Source organism: Prionailurus viverrinus, chromosome E1 (assembly GCF_022837055.1).
Source record: "Prionailurus viverrinus isolate Anna chromosome E1, UM_Priviv_1.0, whole genome shotgun sequence".
NCBI classification, from domain to species: Eukaryota; Metazoa; Chordata; class Mammalia; order Carnivora; family Felidae; genus Prionailurus; species Prionailurus viverrinus.
In genome coordinates this window covers 36,899,314-36,924,490 of record NC_062574.1, presented here as the reverse complement: position 1 = coordinate 36,924,490, position 25,177 = coordinate 36,899,314, and the positions used below count along the sequence as shown (strand labels likewise).

Genomic DNA, 25,177 nt, shown 5'->3' with positions numbered 1-25,177 from the left:
GCTCTTTTTTTTACACCTAAAGCCCAAAGCCCAAGTCAAGTGCCCCAAAGATGGAATCAAAACTCTTCTGGTTGCTTGGAAATGCCTCAGAAATGCCAAAGGAAGGTTTTAGTGGATCATTTAATATATCTGTTCCTCATCCCAAAAGATAAGTGAAATACCATTCCAGTGACTCAGCCTTTTCCAGTTTTAAATACATTCAGTGCAATGGAAGAGATGGGAAGTTCCCTTTCTCTTACCCTTTAAAGATGAAGCCAAGCAAGGTGGAGGTTAGTGCAGGGGCGGAGGGGTGGTGGTGGTGGGGTGCTGGACCCTGGCAGGGCCTCTGTGTGAGGCGGGGAGCTGTGGCAATAGTGACTTGGTGTGGGTGTCAGAATATATGAGGGCATTGGCCCCCATATATTGAGGACCACAGGAGTTTGGGATTATTGCAAAAGGAAACTAAAGTACAGAGAAGAATAAAAACTAGAATAAATCTTGTGTTGGATCGGTACCAAAGGCAGTGATCTGAACTGATAGTTTTCTTTCTTTTTTTTTTTTTTTTTTAATGTTCATTTATATTTGGGACAGAGACAGAGACAGAGACAGAGACAGAGCGTGAGCAGGGAAGGGGCAGAGAGGGAGACACAGAATCTGAAGCAGGCTCCAGGCTCTGAGCTGTCAGCACAGAGCCCAACGCGGGGCCCAAACCCGTCACCCGCGAGATCATGACCTGAGCCAGAGTCAGATGCTCAACTGTCTGAGCCACCTAGGCGCCCAGAACTGATGGTTTTCAATATGCAGTAGTATAAAAATACAGATGCAAGTATGTGTGTGTGTACCTACATGCAAATATCTTGGCGCTCCATCCACTCAGGGGGCTGGGAACGGGCACATACCAGGAGCAATGAGCACACTCAGCTTGATTTCTAAATACCTTTCTGCACTAAAAGAAACCAGCACCTTTTGGGGGGAAATGCTGGATTCAGACTGGGGCAGAGAAACTGTAAAATAAGCTTGGAACAACTTGTGCTTGAAGTGCTCTGAGAATCGTGGGGACAGTCACAAGATCACAGAAGCATTTGAAGAGGCTCCCACTGGCCAAATCTGGGGTAACAGGAGCACCAATGACAGTAGATGTAATAATCACTAAATAAAACAGAAATCTGAATCCAGATTAAGAGAAGTAAATGAATAGGAAAAAAAAGCTTTCCTTACAGAACCAATATATGGAGAAAAAATGGTAGGGTTAGGAGACACTCACAGGCTACCATCATAGTAATTCAGCCAAGAAATTGGAACATAGATGCCAAATGGAGGGTAAAGATTGATGAGGAATGGGTAATTTACCCGATTTCAAAGCATTACCCTATGAAATGCTTATTAGTAACTTTTCAGTGGAGAAAAACAGCAGATACCACCTCAATGAAGTGTTCAAGGTTAACATTACCAATAACAGGGTAATTCAAAATCGATTCCCTGATAGAATGTAATGGGAAGAGCACAGCATCACTCAGTGTTCCTGCCAGAAATGTCACTGAACCAAATCATGAGAAAGCATCGACGAACCCAAACGAGGGACAGTCTGCAAGATAGCCTGTGATCTTCAAATGTCAAGGCCATTGAAACACGCCTGGGTTGTTCAGAGTATAGGGGACCGAGATATGACTACTAAATGCAACTTTTTTTTCTGGTGATAGGTTATTGGGACCATTGGGAAAACGTGGTTATCTGTGGATGTTTTCAGATTTCTACTTCTGATGGATTTATTTGGTGATAGAATGTCTTGGGGCGCCTGGGTGGCGCAGTCGGTTGAGCGTCCGACTTCAGCCAGGTCACAATCTCGTGGTCCGTGAGTTCGAGCCCCGCGTCAGGCTCTGGGCTGATGGCTCAGAGCCTGGAGCCTGTTTCCAATTCTGTGTCTCCCTCTCTCTCTGCCCCTCCCCCGTTCATGCTCTGTCTCTCTCTGTCCCAAAAATAAATAAACGTTGGAAAAAAAAAAAAAAAAAAGAATGTCTTTAGTTATAGGAATTATACATGAAAATATGCAGGAGAGTTGGGACATCACCTTGCAACCTATTCTAAAAAACTATTTTGAAAAGAAAATGGACTATTCTTGCAATATTCTTGGTAATTGGTACTTTTCTTTACGTTTGAAATTAAAAAAAAAATTGCTTGTTTCTTATCACATTTCCACATGTAATACAATGATAAAAAGCAATTATGGGAATATTTGAGTTGAACATGCAAAACATAGGAAGAACTGAAAATTCTTTATTTGGTAAAAATTAAGAATACATTGTATAACTTATGAACCACCAAGAGGGAAACATGTAGGAGTGGTAACTGAAAAAAAGCAGAACATAAAAAAAGCAATACTGATGATGATCATTTTCAGTTGTACAGTCATGTGGCTAAAATAAAGTTCTCTCAATTCCTTTTGTGTCAAACAGTTAAGGGCACAATAAAAAAAACAAGACAAGTTTGCTAAATGTCAAGATCTTTTTTTCCCATTACTTATTTATTTTTTAAAATTTACATCCAAGAAAAGTCTAGATCGTTTTACTGTTTGAGAAATAGGTTACTTAGAGGGGGAACAGTGTCTAAAATTCCACAGAACGAGAGTTAGGTGGAGACCATGACTAATAAACACGTAACAAGGACATGTTTTGATTCTCTTTAAAGCAGTAATTTTTTTTAATTGTTTATTTTTGAGGGGGGGGAGGGAGGGAGGGAGACAGAGCGCCAGTGGGGGAGGGTCAGAGAGAGAGGGAGACACAGAATCTGAAGCAGGCTCTAGGCTCTGAGCAGTCAGCACAGAGCCTGATGTGGGGCTTGAACTCGTGAACTGAGAGATCATAACCTCAGCCGAAGTCAGACGCTTAACTGAGCCACACAGGTGCCCCTAAGGCAGTATTTTTGAGTCAGGAAAATATCCAAAGAAAGAGGATTCTTCTTGACGTGCTTCTCGCTGAACGAGACCTTTATTCACCGTATATATCAACTGCCTAGTCCAGATATTTGAACTCCGAAATAATTTAATGCAACTCACAGTCAGATGACACTTTATCACGTATAATACTTCCACATGGAAATAAATTCTTGACGCCTTTTGAGTTCACGATTCCCATGAAATTTCAGTTATGATAAATTACAAAATGGCAAGAAAGATTCTTTGATATCTCAAAGTAAGAAAAAACTTAGGAAAGTACATATTAAAGGGCTTCCCAAATTGGAAGCACAATTATTAGAATCTTGATAAAAAGCAATTTTTTCTAGGTTTAAGGTTCAAGTCTGAATCCTTGGACTTTCCCACATCGACAAGACACCACTTGTGAATGTTCTTTTTAAAAAGCTCCAATGAGCTCACGCGTCAGGAGCAGGTGCCACTCAGCCAGCGCTGGACAGAAGAGGCTTGCGGTATTTGCACTGAATCCAGACTCGGTACATGGTCAGCTGTTTCCCTCGGTTCACTTGCAATCGGCGATCCACCAGGTTCTGAACCTTTTCCAGTCCAGCCGTAGTGAAAAGTGTATCCAGCTCATCTGGTTCGGAAAAGAGATGTTTACATATTTTCCGCTAAAGAAAAAACATGGTCCACTACTTCCTATATTAAATGGGGCTCCGCGAGACTGTTTTTATTTATGTATTACAAGTGGCTTCAGCAGGGCTGTTTATTTAGAAGTGTAGGAGCAGCTTGGTAATATTAAGTTCATGTTTAAATGGGGGAAGCCAAACCTTCTGGCAAGGGCCCCTTGGAATCCAGAGGGAGAGCCTTAGAGCTGACAGGAAAGAATTTTCAAGGGCTTTATGGACACCTTCAGGTTATACGCAAAATCTCTATGCACGTAATGTCAAAGCCACTTTTTTAGCAGAGTTTCCACTATATTTTAACCAACAGCTCAAAGAAGTATGTGGCACAATAAAGGGCCCAAGGATGGCACTGGTCGGGGAGGAACCCCGAGGCAGGGCAAGCCGCAGAGGAGGGCAACTCTGGATTACACCTGGGAGCCGGGGCACGGGGAGCACAGCCTAATTCTGGCGCACCTACAGGACAACCGGGCTTACAGGGCAAAACCAGCTGCACTGGGGTCTTGCCGAAGGGGCAGGTTTCCCATCTGGGACAAAGCCACAGGGAGGAAGCGCAGACAGTTGAGGAGCAAAGCAGAGGACTGAAGGCTCCTGTAAGTGGAGCCCGTGTGGAGAACAGTGAACCGTTCAGGTGGCCTGGAAAGGCAGGAAATGTCTTCAAAAGGCAGAAGGGGCATGACAGTTTTGCTTCCGAGACTGTATCAAGCAACATTTGATCTGGTGTTTGGGGGGCTGTTAGCATGAAGAAAGATGAGCATTTCCATACCTTGTGTGAAGAAGTAAACTCTAGTACCATCGCCTCTCACGTAGAAATTTTCAGACAGACACTGACCTGTGGAGCGATGTGATAAACATCAGAGAGACTTTAAAGCACTTCCTTGAATTTCACTGCCAATCAAATGTACATCGTGATACCATTTCTTGGGCAGAGAACAGAATCCCTTCTTGGTTGCTCTGGGCACGTTGCAGGAATCTTCGGAGAAGAGGACCCCAAGGGGAGTGATTGAAATGCGGTGTTACGTCACACATGTGAACCTCAGCCTTCTGTTCTAGAGTTGTTTCGTGTTGGAAGGTGTTTTCCCCCCTCCCTGACCTACATAAATACCACATACTCTTTGTAAAACAAAAGTAAACAAATAAAAGCCAAGGACCATAGCTGAGTCTGAGGAAAGGAAACTTGAGATAGACACCATAACCATTTCCCATGTCTGTCCACCTGCCCACACTCGCTCACAAGTACAAGACATACGCTGTTTTGGTTACGGACGCTCTCCCTTCAGCTGCCAAGCCCTCTGACCTAACGTCAATTTACCAACCTGGTGCCCCTCTGTACCTTCTGAATGCCAATATGATCTTACTTGCTTCACTTCTGCTTATTTCTCTCCAGCTACTCTTACATGTGGGGTCAACTTTAAAATACTTGTCTGTACACTGCTCTTCTCATCTGGGAATGCAGAACGGAAGCCCCTCCAAGACCAACAGTAAGGGATCTACCCCACGCGGCAGGCACCAGAGTCCCCTCTCCGGAGGCATTCACTTGGTTTTCGAGATTTTGCTTACGTATGTATTACATGCTAGTTCTTGATGAATTCCCGAAAGGACTGTTAGACTGAGTCAATAGCCCCAGTGTGCTCAAAAAACCCAGTGGGCACCTGGGTGGCTCAGTCGGTTAAGCACCCTGCTTTGGCTCAGGTCATAATCTAACGGCTTGTGAGTTCAAGTCCCACATCGGGCTCTGTGCTGACAGCTCAGAGCCTGGAGCCTGCTTCGGATTCTGTGCCTCCCTCTCTCTCTGCCCCTCTCCCACTCACATTCTGTCTCTCTCCTTCAAAAAAAAAAAAAAATCTTAAAGCAAAACCAAAAACCATTAATGGAGAAGCATAGCTCTTTTCGTGAGTTGGCAGATTAAAGAAGTGGTCATCTCATCCTAATTTTTGTTACCCTCAAGTTTGTTTTTGGTCATTTGGATATGTTCTTCTGGGAATCAAGTCTAAAATTTTCTTCCCTGTGTTTTGGGTGGGTTGCTGATCTTTTCCCTATCAACGTACCAACAGTCCCCGAAGAGCACAGATAATAATGCAGTCTTTATCTGTTCTATGCACCGAAATTATCGGTCTTTAAACTGTTTTAATGGTACCTTTGGCCACACTTTGTTTAAAATTATTCATGTAATCAAATGTCTTTTCTAAAACTAGCTCTTCTAAATGCAGCAGTCTTGGTTTTACAGATTTGCCCAATACCTAGATCACACAATCTTCAAAAACATACCACCTCTGTCATGTATTAAATGACTTCATATTGGAGCTGTAACTCTAGGTTTCTAATCGATTTCACGGATTTATACATCTATTCGGATGGCCAATCTGTTGTTTTGCTTACAGTAGCAAAATATGTTTTATTTTATTTTATTTTTAAAGTTTATTTATTTATTTGGGGGGGGGGGCGGTGCAGACAGAGGGAGAGACAGAATCCCAAGCAAGCTCCGTGCTGACAGCAGAGAGCCCAATGCAGGGCTCGAACTCATGAACCATGAGATCATGACCTGAACTTTTAAGTTGGACGCTTAACTGACTGAACCCCGCAGGTGCCCCCATGATACCTTTTTTATTTTTTAGTTATTAAAAAAAATTTTTTTAATGTTCATTTATTTTTGAGAGACAGGGATAGAGTACAAGTGGGGGAGGGGCACAGAGAGAGAGAGACACAGAATCCAAAGCAGGCTCCAGGCTGAGCTGTCTGCTCAGGGCCCATCGCAGGGCTTGAACTCACTAACTGCGCCATCACGACTTGAGCCGAAGTTGGACACTTAACTGACTGAACCCCCCAGGTACTCCCACGATACCTTTTTTAAATCGAAGCTGAGCCATGTCGTGGCGGCCATAATCTCGAAGAAGCATCATCCCTCCGGGCTTCAGAAGCCTGCTCAGCCTGTTGATAGCCTTCTGCATCCTGTGGGGCAACAGAGAAGGAAGATCAGGTCTCCTTAAGGACAGGGTCCCTTCTCCTTGTAGCACGTCTGGAAGAGCCAGTGGACTTCGTAATCCTGCTGACACATGGCCCCTGAAATCTTAGCTCCTCTGCTCTCCCTTCAGATGAGAACAGGAGCGCGTGTCTGAGCTTCTGATGTGCCTTCTGTGGTCTGCTCACAACTGTGGCTTCGACCCAGTCCCTTCAGTATGAAGAGGCCCGAGGACAACCTGCTTCTGCTGGAGAGTTCGACCATGGGCCAAGTTACATACTCTGCATCTGGCTCACTGCCCACTCCTGCGATTACTTCCCAGGGAAGCCGCCCCTGGCCTGTGCGCCTGTGCCTCTCTGGGCGCCACGCTGAAAACCTGCAGTGTGGACTACTAGTCGGTGGACTCCTCTGCCTGCCCCCCCAGGCCCGAGCTCTTTGTGCGCAGAGACTGTGTCTTTCCATTTGTCGAAGATCAAACCCTAAGAACTTGCAATTTACAGGGTGAGTCAGCATGCAAATGAGCACCTCGGCAGAGAGCTTTCCATTCTGACTGCACTTTCCATACACAGTCCTCGTGGGGGTTTCGGCTGTGCTAACCTCAGAAGTATAAGTGCTACACAGTCTATTTAAATAACTGAATAATGAATTTTAATTCTAATGTTTTGTTTCAGTCCATGTCAGTTTTTAAGTCTATAGCAGTTAAACTTCTGCCGTTTAAAAAAAAATCTATCTAGTAAACTCTACCCTCAATGTGGGGCTTGAGCTCATGACCCTGAGATTGGGTCACATGCTCTACTGAATGAGCCAGCCAGGTGCCCCTGAACTTCTGCAGTTATTAATGTTTAGAAGCATGCCTGGCTTTTGGGCTGTCCTGCATCTGCCTTTATCCACAATCACAATGTCGTGTCAGGTCAGATGACTCAGTGCCATCCTAAAGGAAATGGGAGCTAGAGAAAATCAATCACTCCTCTGGGTCTTTGGCTGATGCTGCTTCCTGAGGATAGTACTTCATCAGGACAGCTGGTTGCCCATGTCTAAGAAGTTTTTTTTTGTTTTTTTTTTTAAGGGAGAGAAGAGTGCATGTGAGCATGGGTGGGGGTGGGGGTGGAGTACAGGGAGAGAATCTGAAGCAGGCTCCATGCCGAGCAAGGAGCCTCTCAAGCTCGATCTCATGACCCTTAGGTCATGACATGAACTGAAATCAAGAGTCGATGCTTAGCCAACTGAGCCACCCAGGCGTCCCTAAGAAGCTTTTAGAGTTCAGCAACTGACTTTCCTTTCATCTAAACTTTATTTTATGGAATTCTCTTGTAACTGCAGTTTTCCAAAGAACTTAAGCATAAAGGAACACCTGAGTTAAGGTTCACCATAAATTCTGTGTTGTTAATAAGCTTGGTTTACCGCAAGCATTTAAAAAGGCCAATGAGGGGTGACTGGCTAGCTTAGTGGGTACAGTGTGTGGCTCTTGGTCTTGGGGTTTTTGGGATCGAGCTCCACGCTGGGTGCAGAGATTACTTAAAAGAAAAATTAAAAAAACACAGCCACTACTCTCCCATTCCTTAGGGATGTTAAACCAGAACGATGACCAATCACTGCAGTCAACAGGCAGAGGTTTAGAGGCTGAAAGAGAAGTTGGGAACTTGCAAATCTAGGAAAAGGGATGAGACACTCGTAACACTTTGACAGAGTGGCTTTTCCCTGCCTATCAGAGGATCCTTCTTACTCAGGGCCCAACTTTGACGAACGCTTTGTTTTTGTTACACTGCTGGTGAAAGGACCTCCAACTTACTTGTCTGGCACAACTGCAGAAAGAACAAATATGAGGATGATGATATCAAGACTCCTCGTGGGCACTGGGTAACTCTGATCTTCATCACACAGATCGTGAACAAAGGCAAAACACCGGCAGGGATCATATGCTGAATTTGTCTGCAGACAGTTGAGAGACACACAGGTTAGAAAATGTTCTCTCTCTCTCTCACACACACAGACGCGCGCGCACACACACATTCACACGGCCTCAAGGAAATCTTATCTTGCTTTAAGTGTAACCGCAGCTACTGCCCACTGAGGGTTATCGGTCTAATCACGAAGGCACGCAATCTTACTCAAAGGTTAAGATTCTTGAACGATTCCAGAGAGGAGCTTGTGGAATCCAACTGGTACTTTTGTTTATTTATTTCTAAAAGATTTTAGTTTTGGGGCATCTGGGTGGCTCAGTCGGTTGAGTGTCCGATTCTGGCTCAGGTCATGATCTCAGAGATCGTGTCTTCAAGCCCCACATTGGGCTCTGCACTGAGAGTGCCGCTTGGGATTCTTGGGATTCTCTCTCTGCCCCTACCTACCTCGTGCTTTCTCTCTCTCTCTGAAAATAAATAAATAAACTTAAAAAAAGATTTTTGTTTTAAGTAATGTCTGCACCCAACATGGGGCTCAAACTTGCAACCCGAGATCAAGAGTTGCATGCTCCACTGACTGAGCCAGCCCGAGGTGCCCTTAACCGGTACTTTTAAAACTAGAGTTCTTCATTCCTCTACTTTTATTCTTTACTCTGATGCAGAGTTAGATTTGAAGACTGGAAAATCATCAGGAAGGTAAGTGGCCATAAGGAAAAATAAAACCCCCATCAGGAGAGAGATAAAACATACAGACATTTAAACATTTAAGAGCAGGATTTAAAACAACTCCCAACTCAACTATACCATATCACATAGACCACAGAATTCTCCAGGAAAACCTATGTCTCTAGATGTGGAAAATTTAACTTTATATTTTATTACCATAAAATTAACTAAAAAAAACCCAAAACTAACTAAAGATAAGCCTCAATATTCACCTGGTCTGGATCCATGAAAGTAACTCCAGAAAGACACAACTACCAATTCTGGAGCTCCTCTGCTACAAGCATTAGACATGATTGTAACAGACACATTAGGGTAATTTCCCTTTCCATATCTCTTCTCCAAAAATGTGACTTTATTCCTCATTGGCCCCCGCTAATTCAAACAGGGCAAGTAGATTATCAGCTGGGCTGGGTCAATCAGACTATTCCTGGGGACTTTGGAATCAGGACAAGTCATTGTGGTGAGGCTCTGAGAACCCTGAACAGGGTGGACTGGTAAGGGTGAGCATGTCAGGATCATATGTAAAACCAGGAAAAACCTATTACAGAAAGTTGGTCTGTAAACAGAGAACAAAGGACAAATGGGCACTGAGCTATGATTGATAGGAAACCATGAACTTGAGGGAGGTACTGTGATAGGAGGAGGAGAGGGTGGTGCCATCTTACTGGCTAGTCAACTCGCCTTGGTATCTGCCACCTTTTTAGGGCTCAGTTACAGTCCTGGGTACACTTTACGTCCTTGGGTTGCATGACCTTCTCTTTCTTTCACTGGCTGAGTTTGTCTAGATGTTTCTGTGACTTATAATTCAAAGAATTCTGACTAGAAACAGTCTTCTCATTTCAATCCTTAAAAGGAAAGTTTGGAGAGGTCAGGAGACAGGCCCAAAGTTCCACAGCTGGCCAGTGAGAGGTTCTGTATTCATGTTTAGTTTTTTCCGCTACTGCTGCCTGTAAATCTCTTACTTTCGGACCACATAAGAATAAGAAATAAAAGGGGCACCTGGGTGGCTCAGTGGGTTAAATGTTTGACTTTGGCTCATGGCTTGTGAGTTCGAGCCGCACACTGGGCTCCATACTGCTGGTGCGGAGCCTGCTTGGGATTCTTTCCCTCCCTCCCTCCCTCTCTAAAAAATAAATAAAAACTTAAAAAAACACAAGAATTAAAAACATTGCTAGAGACCCTGACTTTTAGAAGACGTTTTCCCCTCTAACCAGTGAAAATGATGGATAGGAGCAATTACACTCACCTGGACCAGTTCTATAGCTGTGGAAGAAAAATCACAACAGTAAACAAAGAGTCCTGGATCACTGAAATGGGCAGAAAAACAGTAGAACAATTAAGACTATAAAGTGAATTGTGTCTGTTCTCTTTCCTGTGTAGCAGAGGTTAAAATATCAAAGACACCACATATTAACAATGGAACACGTTTTGAATCTTACTAATTTTCCTGATGACAAAGATAACTTGGAAATCAAATTAAATCAAGACCATTAAAAAAAAAAAAATCCAGACCATAAATCCGATCTCCCGTCACCCATGGTGCCCAATAACCACTGTTGCCAGTTTGCTGCAGTAAGTTCTGAGAAACAACACAGCCCTTTCTCCTGTGTGCGGTCACACAGTTAAACTTTAAACACACTTACTTGTTAGTTTGTAAAATCGGAAAGACTGTGTTTCCCACACCACAACCGACCTGCAGACAGAAATGAACTTTTAGTTACAGGATTTTCCAAAAAATTAATTCCTGGAGCTAGATAAATAATCAATAATCTTGCCTCCTAACTCCATTAGGGAAGGTGTGGTGACCAGAGCTAAATAATACCCATGCCATTCCCTGACCTTGACCTCAGAAAGTCTAAAAGAGGCAGCCATAGAAGACTTTGAAAGCATGGGCTTTCAACAGCAGAAGGGAGTTGGTATGGAAAAAAGGGCATAGATTGCTTTTACTTTTTCAGTTTTAGCAAACAGTCCTATAGATGAAATATTTTCTTACTGAACTGCACTATATCATTACTGGAAAAAATGTTTCTAATTGACTAAGCTGAAAAATTTATGAAAAGGGGACCACAAATAAGATTAGTCTGGGTGTGGTAATAATAAAAACAACCATATACTAAGGACTCACTACTTGCCAGACACGATTCTAAGCCATTTTACATACGTTACTTCAATGTATGCAATCCTCGTAACTATGAGGCAGACAGAGAGGCAGAGGTCCCGTTCCGCCTGGGGAGGGTAAGGGACTACTGACAAGGTCATGCAGGAAGTATACTCAACCCTAGGGTAATCTGCTTCTGGGGGAGTGTATAGTCACCGTCTGGCCTCAGCCACACCACCCCAACTAGGAAGACAAGAATTCTCCCATGCCGGAGAAGCAGGCACCCTCCCAACTAACCCCTCCATGTTCTAACTGTATTATAAGAGAAGTAAAAGACTTTGTCTTGTGACTCGGGACCCTTTTCTAAGTGGTAGGTACAGCACGATGCTACAACGTTCAGGGCAGTACGATGTTCCCAAGTAGCACCCCAGGTGATGTATCTGTGTGCTACAACCACCAAATATCTGGTCTGAATTTAGTACATAACGTTAGCTTAAAAAAAAAAAAAAGGAGGTGTTTCTAGGCCAATATAGGAGTCAAGTCTAGGCACCTTCTTCACCACTTTTGTGGTCAGCCTCCCTAGGCCACCCACGTGTACGACAGCCTCATTAACCCCATTATCAGGACAATAAAGGGGGGTTACCTCAAGTATTCGGTAGGTGGCTGAGGATCCAGGGAACTCATCAGCACAGATTTCCAGGTGATTGAATTTCTGAGTTACATTTTCTTCCACAGGAGCTGTCTGTGTTTCATGTTCAAGACTATTTGAAGAACACTTGTGCTGTTCTATTTTTAAACCAGGTCCATCCTCACTGGTCCTACATTCAGGTACTTCACTCCTCTTGTTGTCGGAGGGCAAATCCTCCAAGTGATCTTGGCTTTGGCCTGGTGCCAGCTCTGGGAATTCGGTAAAAAGCCAGTGTCTATCCTTGAAAAACCCGTTTTCGTGGATTTTGTAGAAGTCATTCCAATATTTGTGGGCATTTATTTCATAATCAACTGTGAACATTAAGGGAAGAGTTTAAAAAACCATCTCTCAGGATTTTATTTGTCCCTAATGTCATATACCATTCTGTCTCATTGAATGTCATTTTATACTAAAAGCATCCTCAAGCAGAGCCATTGTCTCAGAGCTGGAAATCTTTTAGTCCTACCATGTACCCTACCTGAACTCCCTCTGCATCCTGTCCTTCTAGGGAGTCCAGCTTCTGCCAGCGAACTTACTACCAATTCTCCACCCACATCTTTGGGTGGCTCTTAACTACTAGAAAATTCTAACATTAAGCAAAAAATGTGTCTTTTGATCAAAAAGTCCTATTTCATTTCTTCTTCTTTTTTTAAAGTTCTACTACTTCTTAGGGCCATACAGAACAACTCTTTTGCATTTAAGGGCTGTTATTTCCACCTCTAAATTTTCTCTTTTACAAGTGAAACGTCCCAGGTTCTTCAGTTATTCCCCATGTAAACTCAATGGTTATGATACATGCAGCTCTTCTTAAAATACACTCCCGTCTGTGGCTCTTCATAGAGTGTGGAGCTAAGAAATGAATTCAGTAATACCACAAGATACTAAAAAATAGAAACAAGGCTAAAAGGAAAGGAGAAATGCGGATAAGAGAGAAAAATGTCCTCAGATGAGAAGAGTTTTGATGATGGAGGACAGGAGAGACTCGAGAAGGGTAGACTGTTTACGCTGTAGTCTAAGGTGATCAAGGCAGTGTCAGACTTGAGTTTTGTTTTCTTTTTCTTTCTTTCTTTTTTTTTTTTTTTTTTAAGGCTTCAGTTTTTGGTTCTTTGCCAGACCTTGACTAGTGTAGTAGAAATGAATACAAATCTAAGAAATTGGATTTTAGTTCCACCCTTGCTACTACTAACTAACTGCTTACCTCTGGGAAAGGCACTTAATGTCCTGTGGTCCAAGTTTCTTTAACTGTAAAAAGAGGATATTGGACTACATGATTTTCAAAATCCCTTTCAACTCTAACCTGCATTGATCTAGTCTCTGTCAAAGCATGTAAAGTGAGTATTTTGCAACTGGAATCTTCTAATTGTTACACTGAACTGTGGGATTGCTACCCTCTCAGTTTCTAGTCCTACTTTCAATTGTCCTTTAGGAAAAAGGCCCAATCAGTACTAGTTTTAGTACCCAGAGATATTCTGCAGTGAAATCATCCACCTCTCCAGAAGGGGCCTCTTTTTCTTTGGCCAGACTTATCTACACTCTGCTTCACCCAGCTCTCCTCGGCAGAAGCCTTAAATCCTCACAGCGAAGAAAAGACACATTCACCAGTCATTGGCTTCCTCCCCCAACAACATTGGGAATCAGATCACTAGAATCTAGCTTCAATCACATTTCCTCAGTAAAAGTGCAATCACATAGAGAAAGCACAGACTCTAAGCCAATCACGTGACCACACGGTTGACGAAGGCGAGTCACATTAACATGGGTCTAGACAACGTAACTAAAACTTAATCGCTAGAAAATATCAAGATACACTTACTCTCAAATAAAGCCCAAAACAATACTCCCTGTTTGCTCTAACAAGATTTTAGGGTGACGCCCTTTTCCGTCCTAACCCCACCCCCCCCTCCCGTTCTACCCCCGAGTTCGGTATCAGTCCAGTAACAAAGACTCTTGGCGGTCTCGGTTCTCTGCCTCTCGTGGACAGTGCGTTCAGCAGTACACTGGCTGCAGATACCACCGAGGGCCCACCTGGGCGCACCTTGCTTCTCCTGGCACACTCGCTGGGTACTGTTCTCCCGGACTTTCCTCTCCGCCGCCGCGGCCTGCTCTTCCGACCACTCAACATTGTCCCTGGGAAAATCAAACGGGCAGCTTAGAGGCCTCACGTTCCAGCCGCGGGCAGGGTGAGTCGCTGGCCCCGGAGCGCCTCTCCCACGGGAGGAGAGCGCCTCAAGCAGGGCAGCGGGACTCGTGGCCGGCGGTCAGGGGCTTCTCGCAGCGCCCGGGGCGGCGGGCCAGAGGGCGGGCCGCAGGCCAGGCGAGGGGCAGGGCGGTTACCAGGCATTATGGTGGAAGACGCGCGCCGGGTCGCTCAGGAACCGGCTCCCAAACTGCTGCCTCTTCTGGCCGACGGCAGCGGGCGCGCACTCGGCGTAGGGACCAGCCATGACACCGGAGCCGGATATGCTTACTTTTCCGTAAAGAGAAAACTTCCTGCGGAGCCACGCCCCCTTCCGGAAGTCGCGGAGTCTGGGCGGGAAAGGACCAGGGCAGGGCGGGGCGCGGCAGTCTCCTGTGGAGGTTGGTGCTCGAGCTCCGCCCACTGGGGCGGGGCCTGAGTTGGGGATGGGGTTGGGGAATGGGGCGGGGCGTACTCTGGCAGAATGTCTTCTCGGAGTGGGTTTCCTACTCCCCATCCCTTGCCAGGAGGCCCTAGTGGTCTTGCAGGCCCGCAAGAAAGTGGGAGACATTAATTAAGCTTGAGCCTCCTCTCTATGCTGGGGTCCTCTAGCAGGTTCCCCCGTTTCCCTCAAAAATTTTAAAAATGTTTATTTATCTTGAGAGAGAGAGAGAATGGGGGAGGGGCAGAGGGAGATAGAGAATCCCAAGCAGGCTCCGCAGTGTCAGTGCAGAGACTGATGGGGGGCTTGATCTCCTGAACTGCGAGATCATGACCTGAGGAGAAATTAAGAGTCTCACGCTTAAATGACTGAGCCACCCAGGCACCCCTCCTTCAAGTTTTAAGACAGGAAAAATCACTTTGAGAATTAAAGGTAGCTAGTCCCATGGAGCTTATGGTCAGAAGAATTTGAGGAAGGTAGCAAGCTGGCCGAGGAAATCTGGCAGTTTTCCAGCTTCCATCGTCAGCTTTTTGTAGTGTGAAAAGCTATGAAAAAAAAAACAAACACGATTTTTCTGGGAGGAGGATATGAAATGAATTCTGAGAGCACAAGGTTTATCTGTTTAATCAAATGGAATATCCATCCAAGGACAAGTTAAAAAATTTTTTGTAACCACATACTTTTTGGAATTATCCATATCCGAGCTTATTCACACAATCAGGATTGTAATGCAAACACACATAGTTTCTTATGTTCATACATTTTCAGCCTTCCATTTCTATTTTGATAATTACTACAAACTGATTCTCAAAAGAAAGCATGCTGTCTGCCCAAGGTTAGTTGAGAAGGGTTCCAGGAGAGTAATGATTACCATCTGGAAGAAGATAAGGAAAGGGTTAATTAGTTACTTAGATGGTGCATTACTAGACTCAGCACACTGGTACCCAGTTGTTTCCTTCATTGCAGATTCTTTCCATACGCAAAACTGAAGGGAGCTATGAGAGGTTCTGTATCTTTCTCAGAAAAGAAACTGGAACGGGCCCTAAATCCTCCTTAATCACAAAGAAAAATATGTGAGTGAATTGAAAAGATGAGAGTAGAGAATTTGTACTTTATTTGAAAACACTTTTGCCATTCTCATGGTCTTTTGAAACATTTTGAACAAGACCTCCTCTCCAAAAAACAAGTGACGAGGATTTTTATAGTTTCTCAAGGCCAGTTGTTTGACATAGTGGTTGATTTATATGTATTCTTGGCATCTTGTTGTCTCTTCTACACTCGTTTTTCTCCCCACACCAAAAGCTATTCATGCTCCTAATCAACATTCTCACTGCAGAGTTTCTTGCAGGGAGCTCACTCTGTTTTCACTGGAAGTCACTTACTATATTAATTCCCATAACTAGTCATTTAAAATGGCAAACAACTTGGGCCCTTTTGGTGAAATGGGAGAAAAGTATCCTGAATTTTCGTACAATTATCTTTGGTTGACCTGTACAACTCATGTTTCTCCATCTTTTGAAGCACCAGAAGTTATTTTTCTGCAGAAATTTGGAAGACGTGACTCTGAGTCCTCTGTGCTACCAGACTTCACGCTGGACTGTATCTTCAGCAAGCAAAACTTTTCAGGGGAGTTAAGGGTCCCTCTGCTGGTGAGCTGGAAGAGCTCTTCTAGCTGGGTGGCATGGGTTCAAAGCCTGGAAAGGTTAACAACTCTCAGTCTGGATCATTGCCTTGGGTGTCAACCTGGGACGTGGGTAATTATTTCATGCTTTTCTTTAAGTTCCAGTCAGTGGAAATTCCGGTCTGTGTAAGCATGTGCTCTGGAACTGAAAGTGGGGGAAGGGACCCTGGTGTCCTGATTTGCTCTCCTTAAAGTTTCACAGAACATGTAGCAGGCCTAGATAATTGAATAAGCCGATTTAACAAATTTAAACAGCCTTTTGTGTTTTTTTTTCTTATTGCAAAATAAATATGTTTATTGTAGAACATTTAGACAAAAGAAAAAAAGAAACTACCCCATTCCATCCTTAATTTAACCCATTAAATACTTTGGTTTAAAAAAAAACAACACTGGTGTATACCTTCCAGTCTTTTTTTTTTCTTATGTATTTATAGAAGTAACTTTTAAATTACAATAGTTTCAGAACTGTTTTATGCCCTCTTATTTTACAACTTCATTGAGGTATAGTTTACATATAATTAAATTCACCCATTTTAAGTGTACCGTTTGATAAGTTTTCATAAAAATCTATATTTGTGCAACTACAATCATAATTAGGTTCTAGAACAATCCCATACAGCCTTCTCATGGCTCTGAGAAGTTGTAGCCTATTTTATAACCTGATTGTAATATCATTCTTTTGTTTGAATGGTCTTTTCTAACATCATTTTAATTTATAGAACTGTACCGTGACTTACTGGACGTTTAGGCAACTTTAAAATCCAACACGATACACATCCCTGTAACTAAATCATTTTGTATATTCATGATTATTTCTTTAGGAATAATGTCTAGAAGTGGAAGTAGTGAGTCAGTGGTTATAATTAGCTGGATTACTAAGCCGTGAGGTCAGGGCATTTTATCTGTTTGTTCACTGTTATATCCAGGTCCTAGAACAAGGTCCAACACATAGTATGCAACTCAATAAATGTTGAACAATGGGTGCCTGTCAGTTAAGAATCCGACTTCGGCTCATGATCTCACTGTTGGTGAGTTCAAGCCCCGCGTCAGGCTCTCTGCTGTCAGCACAGCACTTGTTTCAGATCCTCTGTCCCTCTCTCTCTCTGCCCCTCCCCCCCTTGTTTGCACGTGCTCTCTCAAAAATAAACATTAAAAAAATAATTTTTGAATGAATGGCCGAGTACCTATTGCTATACTGACAAGATGCCAGTTTATACTGTCACTACAGTATGTGACAATTTGATAGAAAGACTGTGTTACTGTACATTTTAGATTTTCCAGGACAGATATGCTTTAAAATATTCTTTTCTGTTATCTCATTGATCCAAGAAAATATTTCAGGAATTCTAATTTTGGCATCCAAATTACATCTCTTAGATTGCCTATTACGGTCATAGCCATACCAAAAAAAGAAAAAAATCTGTCAAACCATAAATCTTATTCTTCAGGTAAGAAACATGGCCACTTGTCAATAAGCTTCTTGTTCTCAACATCATAACATTGTAAAGAATGGCAAATATATTTAGAGAGTTTTGACTCTTCAAGGTAACACAAATTTACTTCAAGACTGTTTCATTAAATAGTTCTAGGAGACTTCACTATTTTCATTGCTTTTTTCTGGCATGTTATGATTTTATATTATAAGCCACTGTCCCCAGCAATGTGAAACATGTTTTTTCCTTTTTCTAACAGGAAAAAATAATGTAATGGATGATATACACCGAAATGTGATTACAATAGTAAATTTTGTGTGTAGTTTTCCACCATAAAAATTATAACTACCAAACGTGTAATATAGTTACATATGTGCATCTTTATTAAATGCATTAAAGAACAAGTATAATGGATGAGATAAACTTTAAAAAAAATTTTTATGTTTATTTATTTCTCAGAGAGAGAGACAGAGCATAAGCAGAGGAGGGGCAGAGAGAGAGGGAGGCAGAGAATCTGAAGCAGGCTCTAGGCACTGAGCTGTCAGCACAGAGCCCGATGTGCTGCTTGAACCCAAGAACCGTGAGATCATGACCTGAGCCAAAGTCGGGTGCTTAACCGACTGAGCCACCCAGATGCCCTGAAAGCAGCATCCCTTTTTAAAAGGTATCCAAGAGATCAGCCTGAAGATGTGTGGCTAAGGAGCCTTAGGAACACCCAAATTTAATCAAGATTCCCTGGGAGATGGTGATATTATTCCCTGGAACTGAAGGATCATTGTCATCTGCTGTCTTTGGCCTCTTTTACAAATAATCAAAAACCTAGTGCCACTTACAGTCACATAAGCTAAGAGGCACGTTACAGGGAGAGCCCGTAGGGGCTCACAGGGGCCCTTAAGGTAAGCGCACATCTTAGGTTTTCTCCTCGTGCCCAGGCCGTTTTGAGCCAGGTGGGGGCAGCAGAGTGCAGTTGTTTGCTGGGGAAAAAACCACATGACCTCTATTTACTAGGTAAGAATTAGGAAAGGGAAACCACATTATGACTTAAACTTTTTTACTGGTCAGAATTCAAAAGATGTCAACATTTCCAGCTGCTAAGAATGTACGAGACAAAAGCAAGAAACCACAATTTTGATATCTATGAAAAAGTAGTTTGCAGTGAGCTGTTTAGAAAATGTAGAAATCTCATCGTCGAAACCCTTTGAAACCTTTCCGTTTTCGTTTTCTTCCTGTGTCTGTGTCACATTCACTGATATCCGAGGAAGAAGAGAATACAGAGTTGTGGAAGGTATGCCTATTCATGTAGGCATCATATAACCTTAAGTCCTTTGGTGAAAGTAATTCTTGGCAAACATTCCAGGACCATGTGTAAGTAGAAAAGGTATCATAAAAGGACTCATTTTTAGTGTCTATTCCAATCAAATCCCCTCGGATCTTCTGCCAGAGGTTTAGCATGTCTTTCCGGTGCTCCAGGGCAATTCCCAAGTTATAGGTATCTATAGCTCTCTTCACCTGCAGTGAGAGAGCAGAAGTTGGCAGTAGTTACCTTACCATATCTTTGACTTATGGACCACAATTCTAGATATCCTAAGAGTTACATTCCCAGGCTGGTTGAACATCACTGAGTTTCCACATTGGTAGGACCTTTTGAGGACACGCAAGTTAGGAGTTGATGGACAATCCAAATGTATGATTTGGGAATAATGAGAGAAGAAATGTTATGAGAATATTAAAAACACAATAGACTAAAACAAGGAGGAAATGGGGGATGGAGACAGGCTCTGGATATAATAGGAGTGCCAAGGATGGCACTCAATCCAGCTTAGGACGGGGAGGGAGAGATGCTGAGTAGTTCCTCAAGGGTTTGGCCAGACTGAGAGAGTCACTGGTGATGGGAAGGAGTTTCAGGGACAGGAGATAGCAGAAACAAAGGAACAAAGGCCTCTGGAATTGGTAGAGGCACAAGCACGTTGGTGTCGCTAAAGTGTCAGGTTTTGAAAGTGGGAGGGAAGGAGTGAAGGAGATGAGGCAGGCAAAGCACTGTGCTGTACTGGCCCTTAGACTTGATCTCAGGGAGGTTGGGAGAGCCCTTTCCTAGTGAAAATCATGCTGTAGTGAGCCACCCTTCCCTTCCCTTCCCTCCCCTCCCCTCCCCTCCCCTTCCCTCCCCTCCCCTCCCCTCCCCTCCCCTCCCCTCCCCTTCCCTTCTTAGTAATTTCTCCACCTAATATGGGGCTCAAACTTAAACCCTGAGATCAAGAGTGGCACACTCCACCGACTGAGCCAGTCAGGTACCACAATTACCACCTGTTTCTGACGGAAGGGAGATAAGTCTCTCAGAGTGTGGAGCAGAAAATAGAGTTGAAAACTCCTGCCATCGTTGAGAGGGAAGCATTCATTCTTAAGCAGGACAGGGGCAGAGCTGGATCTTTATGTTAGATCATGAGCAGCTGTGTGGAGAGTGGGTGGAGGGGAGCAGCTGTGAGGTAGGGATAGGAGGTTGGGGGGTCCAGGCAAGACCTAATGAGGGCCTAGTGAAGGCAGTAGTGATAGGATGGGATGAAGGAGACAGATTTGAAAAATTTTCAGGAGAACAAGAGTAGCCAGATTTGGTTGTAGGTGGGTGTGAGGAGTGAGGACAATTCACAAATTAAGGGTGACTCCTGGCCTTCTAGTTTCATTGACTGGGTAGAGGGTGATATCAGCAGCTGACATACGGAATCCCCAAGGAAGAGCCATTTTGATGCAGATGACGAGTTTGGTTTGGACTGGTAGAGTTAGATAGGCTGAGACAGTGAGGTAAAAATGTTCATCAGGCAGCCAATGAGCTAAGGTGAAAGTACTGGAAAGAAGTCTAGGCTAGAGACAGATTTAAGAGGTATCCGTGTGTAGGTGGCAGCTGAAACAAGAAGGGTAGATTGAGATAGTGCAAAGAATGTTTGTCCTGGCTTTTCCTTCACTTAACGCAGAGATCCCCAAAGTTCTGTTGTGACTGGTTTACAGGTATGCCAATTGACTGCCTTCCTCAAGCTCCTTAGCCCTTGGGGCAGCCGGTACTCTGGGTTGGAGGCCTCCGGCTATAAGGAGCCTCCATTTATTCCAGCATGAGTATGTGCCATGATGAGACAGAGGTCGGGAGCCCACTCCTGCGTGTTCTTGTGGCGTCCAGTGCCGACCTCACCTGTTGTTTCACTTATCCCCATGTATTACTACTGTTTATTTCCTTCTCACCCTCCCTCCAAGCTCACGGAGGGCAGCAACTCTGTTTTTTCCTCCCCCGTGGTATCCCGTAAACCTAGAACTTTGTTAATAATGTATAAATATTTACTGAACAAATGACCGGATGAGTGCCTATAATGGGAAGGGCAGTAGGAAAACGAAGAACCATCAAGACTGAAGGGATGAACATTCAGGAAAGAAAAGCGGGAGGAAGGGACACAGAGCTGCAAGATGCAGTACTGTAAAGGCCAAGGAAGTGGAAACCATCCAGGAGACCTTGATCATTAGTGTCACGTGCAGAAAAAAGGCGGCATGAAATACATATACCCCAGTTTGTCTCTGTGGAGTATAAAAGCTGCTAAGATGTCACGGCACAAAGGTAGTCAGGGAGCACAGAGTTATGGTTAAAAATGTGGATTCCAGAGCCACACGGCTCGTGTTTCTAATTCTGGCTCTATTCCCCTATTCCTTCTGCCTTTAGACAAGTGAACCTCTCTTGCTTATCTCTAAAATGACAAAGAACCATAACAGCACCTATCTGGAAGCACTGTTGTGATCAGTAAATGAATTAGTACCCGTAGAGTACTTGTGGAGCACCTATATAGCACCGTGCTTGGCACCTGGCAAGTGCTCTTGAACTATCCTCTTAGCTGCTGTAATCGAGATGCTTTCACTCATCATGGTTCCCTCAGTACACCCCCCTCACTGTGACAGCTGGCTGCCTTACCTAGATGCTATTTCCAGCATGAAACAAATGAATGTCCCAGAAGCGATGCTGGGTATGGTTCCATGGGTGATTAGCAGGATGAATTGTAACAGTTAACATTTGAATCCACTTGATTACAGAGCAAGAAGCGTCATTGCCATGGGTAAAAGTGAGAAATGAGCTTGTCTTGTTTTAAAGACACGGAGCAGAAAAAATAACGTTGGGGTTTATGGTTGTAGTATTGAAATGGAAAATATTCTCATCAGTGATTTCTGAGAAGGTGCCAACAGTGAATACTCACGGGCTGTTTAATAGCTGCCGCATCAGTCACTGTCCAATTCTGCTTCTTTTTGAGCATTTGGTCAATGGCCAGGATGTCAGTAGGACAGCCTGAGACGGAGTCAATAGGCTTTATATTTGCTGCCTTTATACACATTTAAAAAAAGAAGGTTAGTGATATCTTTTGGGTTGAATTATACAACATAGACATAATAAGGAGAAATACATTGCATTATGAAGGGGTTTGTGTATGATACAGAAGGTAATTGCTAAGCCACTTGTCAGTTGTTTTGGGCTACATGGTATGGTGCCATGTGTAAATGAGCATTTAGCAAATTTTCTTTCATAATGATGAAGCCTACTCAGAAGTATAGACCAGAAGATGGGGCGCCGGGGTGGCTCAGTTGGTTAAGCGCCCGACTCTTGATTTCACCTCACGTCATGATCTCACACTGAGTGAGTTCGAACCCCGCATGGGGCTCTGTGCTGAGCGCAGAGCCTGCTTGGATTCTCTGTCTCCCTCTCTCTCTCTGCCCCTCGCTCACACACACACACGTGCTCTCTCTCTCTCTCTCTCTCTCAAAAATAAATAAATAAATAAATAAATAAACATTAAAACAAGAAGAGATGGCTTATGTGTGGAATGGATATGGAAGGTAGAGAGGAGCCAACTCTACTTTCACCAAATTTCCCAAGCCATCACCAAGCTCTGAAAATGAAGATGGTGCCCTCCACAGATGACAACCTACAGTACTTCCAAACTTCCCATGGGGAGCCAGCCATCCATTTTCCCTGCTCCTGGGCTGCTGAACAATGCTGGCAGAAATCACGTAAATATGCTCATTGATTTCTTTGAAGACGTGTATTACCCAGTCTCATTCAGGCCCGTTGTACCGCCTGCCATTACTTTTCTTCATTTGCCGTTAACTCTCTTACAGCCCTCAGAGCAGTCCTCTTAGTGGCTGCTGGGAAACCAGGTCTGCACACTCCCTCAGCTACCGATCTTGTCTCTCCAGGGCTACCTAATACACATTCTTTTCACTCTTCTTTCCACCTTAGGATTTCTCCACCTTGTAGCCTGATTTTTCCTCTTTGCCTCTTCGATGTGAGTTTTTCCTGAATATTTATTTGCTCCCTGGACCATTTTCCTTCAATTTCCCTTGTTCCAGAGCTGGCTTCGTGGGTGTGTGATCTGTACAATCACACAGGACCACGTACTTAGAAGGGCCCTGAGTTTGGTTTACTGTTCTGCTGTTGCTGTCTTTAAATTCTTAGTGATTTTTGGAAAAGGGGGCTCCACATTTCCATTTTGCACTGGGCTCCACAAATGGCATAACCAGTCTTGCCCCTCTCCTACAACTTCAGTTTCTCTGCCTCGGGCAGTGGTTGTCAGCTTTGGCTGCATGTTGGAACTTTAAAAAAATGCTGAAGCTTAAGCCCCATCCCAAGATCTGATTTAATTGGTTAGGTTGTGGCCTGGGCACAGGGCTGTTAAAAGCTCTCCTTGGTGATTCCGTTGTGCAGCCAAGATTGAGAACCATAGCTCTAAGGGCTCTTCCTCCTGGCTACTAATGTGCTCAAGTTCCCCATGTCCGGAAACAACTTTTTTCTAGATTCTGATTCTATATTAAGCTTTAGTTCCATGTCTCTCTTCCTTAACAGATAAGAGTTTTTTGTAAGATGAGTTGATTTCTTCTTTCTTCTTCTTCCTTCTTCCTCTTTCTTTCTTTCTTTCTTTCTTTCTTTCCTTCTTTTCTTTTTCTTTTCTTTTCTTCTTTCCTTTCTTTCTTTTGGTCTGTTTTATCAGTTTCTGGAGATGCATAATAAATATCTCCCTTCTTTCTTTTCTTTTTTCTTTCCTTCCTTCCTATTTTCTTTTATTTTTTCTTTTCTTTCTCTTTCTTTCTTTCTTTCTCTTTCTTTCTTTCCTTCCTTCTTTTCTTTTCTTTTCTTTCCTTTTCTTTTCTTTTGGTCTGCTTCATCAGTTTCTGGAGATGCATGATAAATATCTCCCTTCTTTCTTTTCTTTCTTTTTTCTTTCCTTCTTTCCTATTTTCTTTTATTTTTTCTTTTCTTTCTCTCTTTTCTTTCTTTCTTTCTCTTTCTTTCTTTCATTCCTTCTTTCTTTTCTTTTCTTTTCTTTTTTCCTTTCTTTCTTTTGGTCTGCTTTATCAGTTTCTGGAGATGCATGATAAATATCTCCCTTCTTTCTTTTCTTTCTTTTTTCTTTCCTTCCTTCCTATTTTCTTTTATTTTTTCTTTTCTTTCTCTCTTTTCTTTCTCTTTCCTTCCTTCCTTCCTTCCTTCCTTCCTTCCTTCCTTCCTTCCTTTTTTCTTTTCTTTTCTTTTCTTTTCTTTTGGTCTGCTTTATCAGTTTCTGGAAATGCATGATAAATATCTCCCTTCTTTCTTTTCTTTTCTTTCTTTTTTCTTTCCTTCCTTCCTTCCTATTTTCTTTTATTTTTTCTTTTCTTTCTCTCTTTTCTTTCTTTCTTTCTTTCTTTCTTTCTTTCTTTCTTTCTTTCTTTCAGTTTGCTTTATCAGTTTCTGGAGATGCATGATAAATATCTCCCACGGTGATTATGGGTTTGCCTATTCACTTTTTTAGCATGCATAGTGCCTTTAAAAAGTCTAAAGTTAATCCTTACAATTCTGTTAACTGTTATCTGTCAGTTTGCTAGGTACACACAGGTTCAGGATAGTTATATCTTTCTGAAGATTTTTAAAAGTAATTAAATAGCATCTTTATCTTTAGCTATGCTTTCCTTAAATTTTACTTTCCCTATGCTAATATATTGATACCAGCTCTCTTTGATTTGTATTTGCCTGATTTATCTTTTTCAGTCTTTTTACTTTCAAACTTTCTGTGTTGTATTTTAGGTGTGTCTCCTTTAGAGAACATATATCTGAGAATTATTAAAAATCAGTCTCAGTGTCCTTTTTTATTTTAAACTTGAAAGATGATCCGTTGTCTATGTATTTTTCTTTTTCATCCTTGTTTTTTTAAACTAGTGTGTTTAATCTTTTGTTGTGATTACTGACATACTTGGATTTTTCTATTTTTTAAAATTTTTAAAAATATTTATTTAATTTTGAGAGAGACAGAGCATGAGCGGGGGAGGGGCAGAGAGAGACAGACACAGAATCGAAAGTAGGCTCCAGGCTCTGAGCTGTCAGCACAGAGCCCAACATGGGGCTGGAACTCACAAACCACGAGATCATGGCCTGAGCTAAAGTCAGATGTTTAACTGACTGAGCCACCCAGGCACCCCATCTGCCTATTTTGTTTTGCATTTTCTATTATC

The 25,177-nt window shown here is 42.9% G+C and overlaps 2 protein-coding genes across 23 annotated transcripts in view; both read right to left on the bottom strand.

The window, feature by feature from the left end:
• Nucleotides 1-718: 718 nt before the first annotated feature.
• METTL2A (methyltransferase 2A, methylcytidine) lies at nt 719-14,431 on the bottom strand. Of its 4 annotated transcripts, none has more exons than XM_047833462.1 (9): nt 14,274-14,431; nt 13,975-14,066; nt 11,895-12,250; nt 10,797-10,846; nt 10,400-10,460; nt 8,319-8,458; nt 6,413-6,519; nt 4,268-4,402; nt 719-730 (listed from the first exon to the last, which is right to left on the bottom strand). In XM_047833462.1, the coding sequence occupies exons 1-8, from the start codon at nt 14,381-14,383 to the stop codon at nt 4,272-4,274; spliced, it is 1,047 nt and encodes a 348-aa protein (XP_047689418.1). In that variant the 5' UTR covers nt 14,384-14,431; the 3' UTR covers nt 719-730; nt 4,268-4,271. The 4 variants fall into 4 exon arrangements, 3 of the variants coding, with proteins under 3 accessions (XP_047689418.1, XP_047689417.1, XP_047689419.1); XM_047833461.1 differs by lacking the exon at nt 719-730 and adding an exon at nt 2,480-3,524 and having other exon boundaries at nt 4,337-4,402; XM_047833463.1 differs by lacking the exon at nt 719-730 and adding an exon at nt 2,480-3,524 and having other exon boundaries at nt 4,337-4,402; nt 13,965-14,066; nt 14,274-14,412.
• A 4,262-nt stretch (nt 14,432-18,693) lies between these two features.
• EFCAB3 (EF-hand calcium binding domain 3) overlaps nt 18,694-25,177 on the bottom strand; it is a 477,549-nt gene continuing 471,065 nt past the window's right edge. For 17 of the 19 annotated variants that reach the window (XM_047833629.1, XM_047833634.1, XM_047833633.1 and 14 more), the window contains 2 exons: nt 21,895-22,017; nt 18,694-19,180 (listed from right to left, as the gene is read on the bottom strand). In XM_047833629.1, the coding sequence (XP_047689585.1) occupies nt 18,854-19,180; nt 21,895-22,017 (450 nt within the window). In that variant the 3' untranslated portion in view covers nt 18,694-18,853. The remainder of the gene's footprint in view (nt 19,181-21,894; nt 22,018-25,177) is intronic. The other 2 variants (XM_047833652.1, XM_047833651.1) reach the window with 1 other exon arrangement.

Bases quoted from the DNA above. Each gene is read 5' to 3' on its own strand.
- METTL2A (XM_047833461.1), bottom strand. From the start codon at position 14,383: ATGGCTGGTCCCTACGCCGAGTGCGCGCCCGCTGCCGTCGGCCAGAAG. The intron at 14,067-14,273 runs GTAACCGCCCTG...TGATTTTCCCAG, and splicing joins GTCTTCCACCATAATGCCTG to GGACAATGTTGAGTGGTCGG. The intron at 6,520-8,318 runs GTAAGTTGGAGG...GTTGCCCCACAG, and splicing joins TCTGCAGTTGTGCCAGACAA to GATGCAGAAGGCTATCAACA.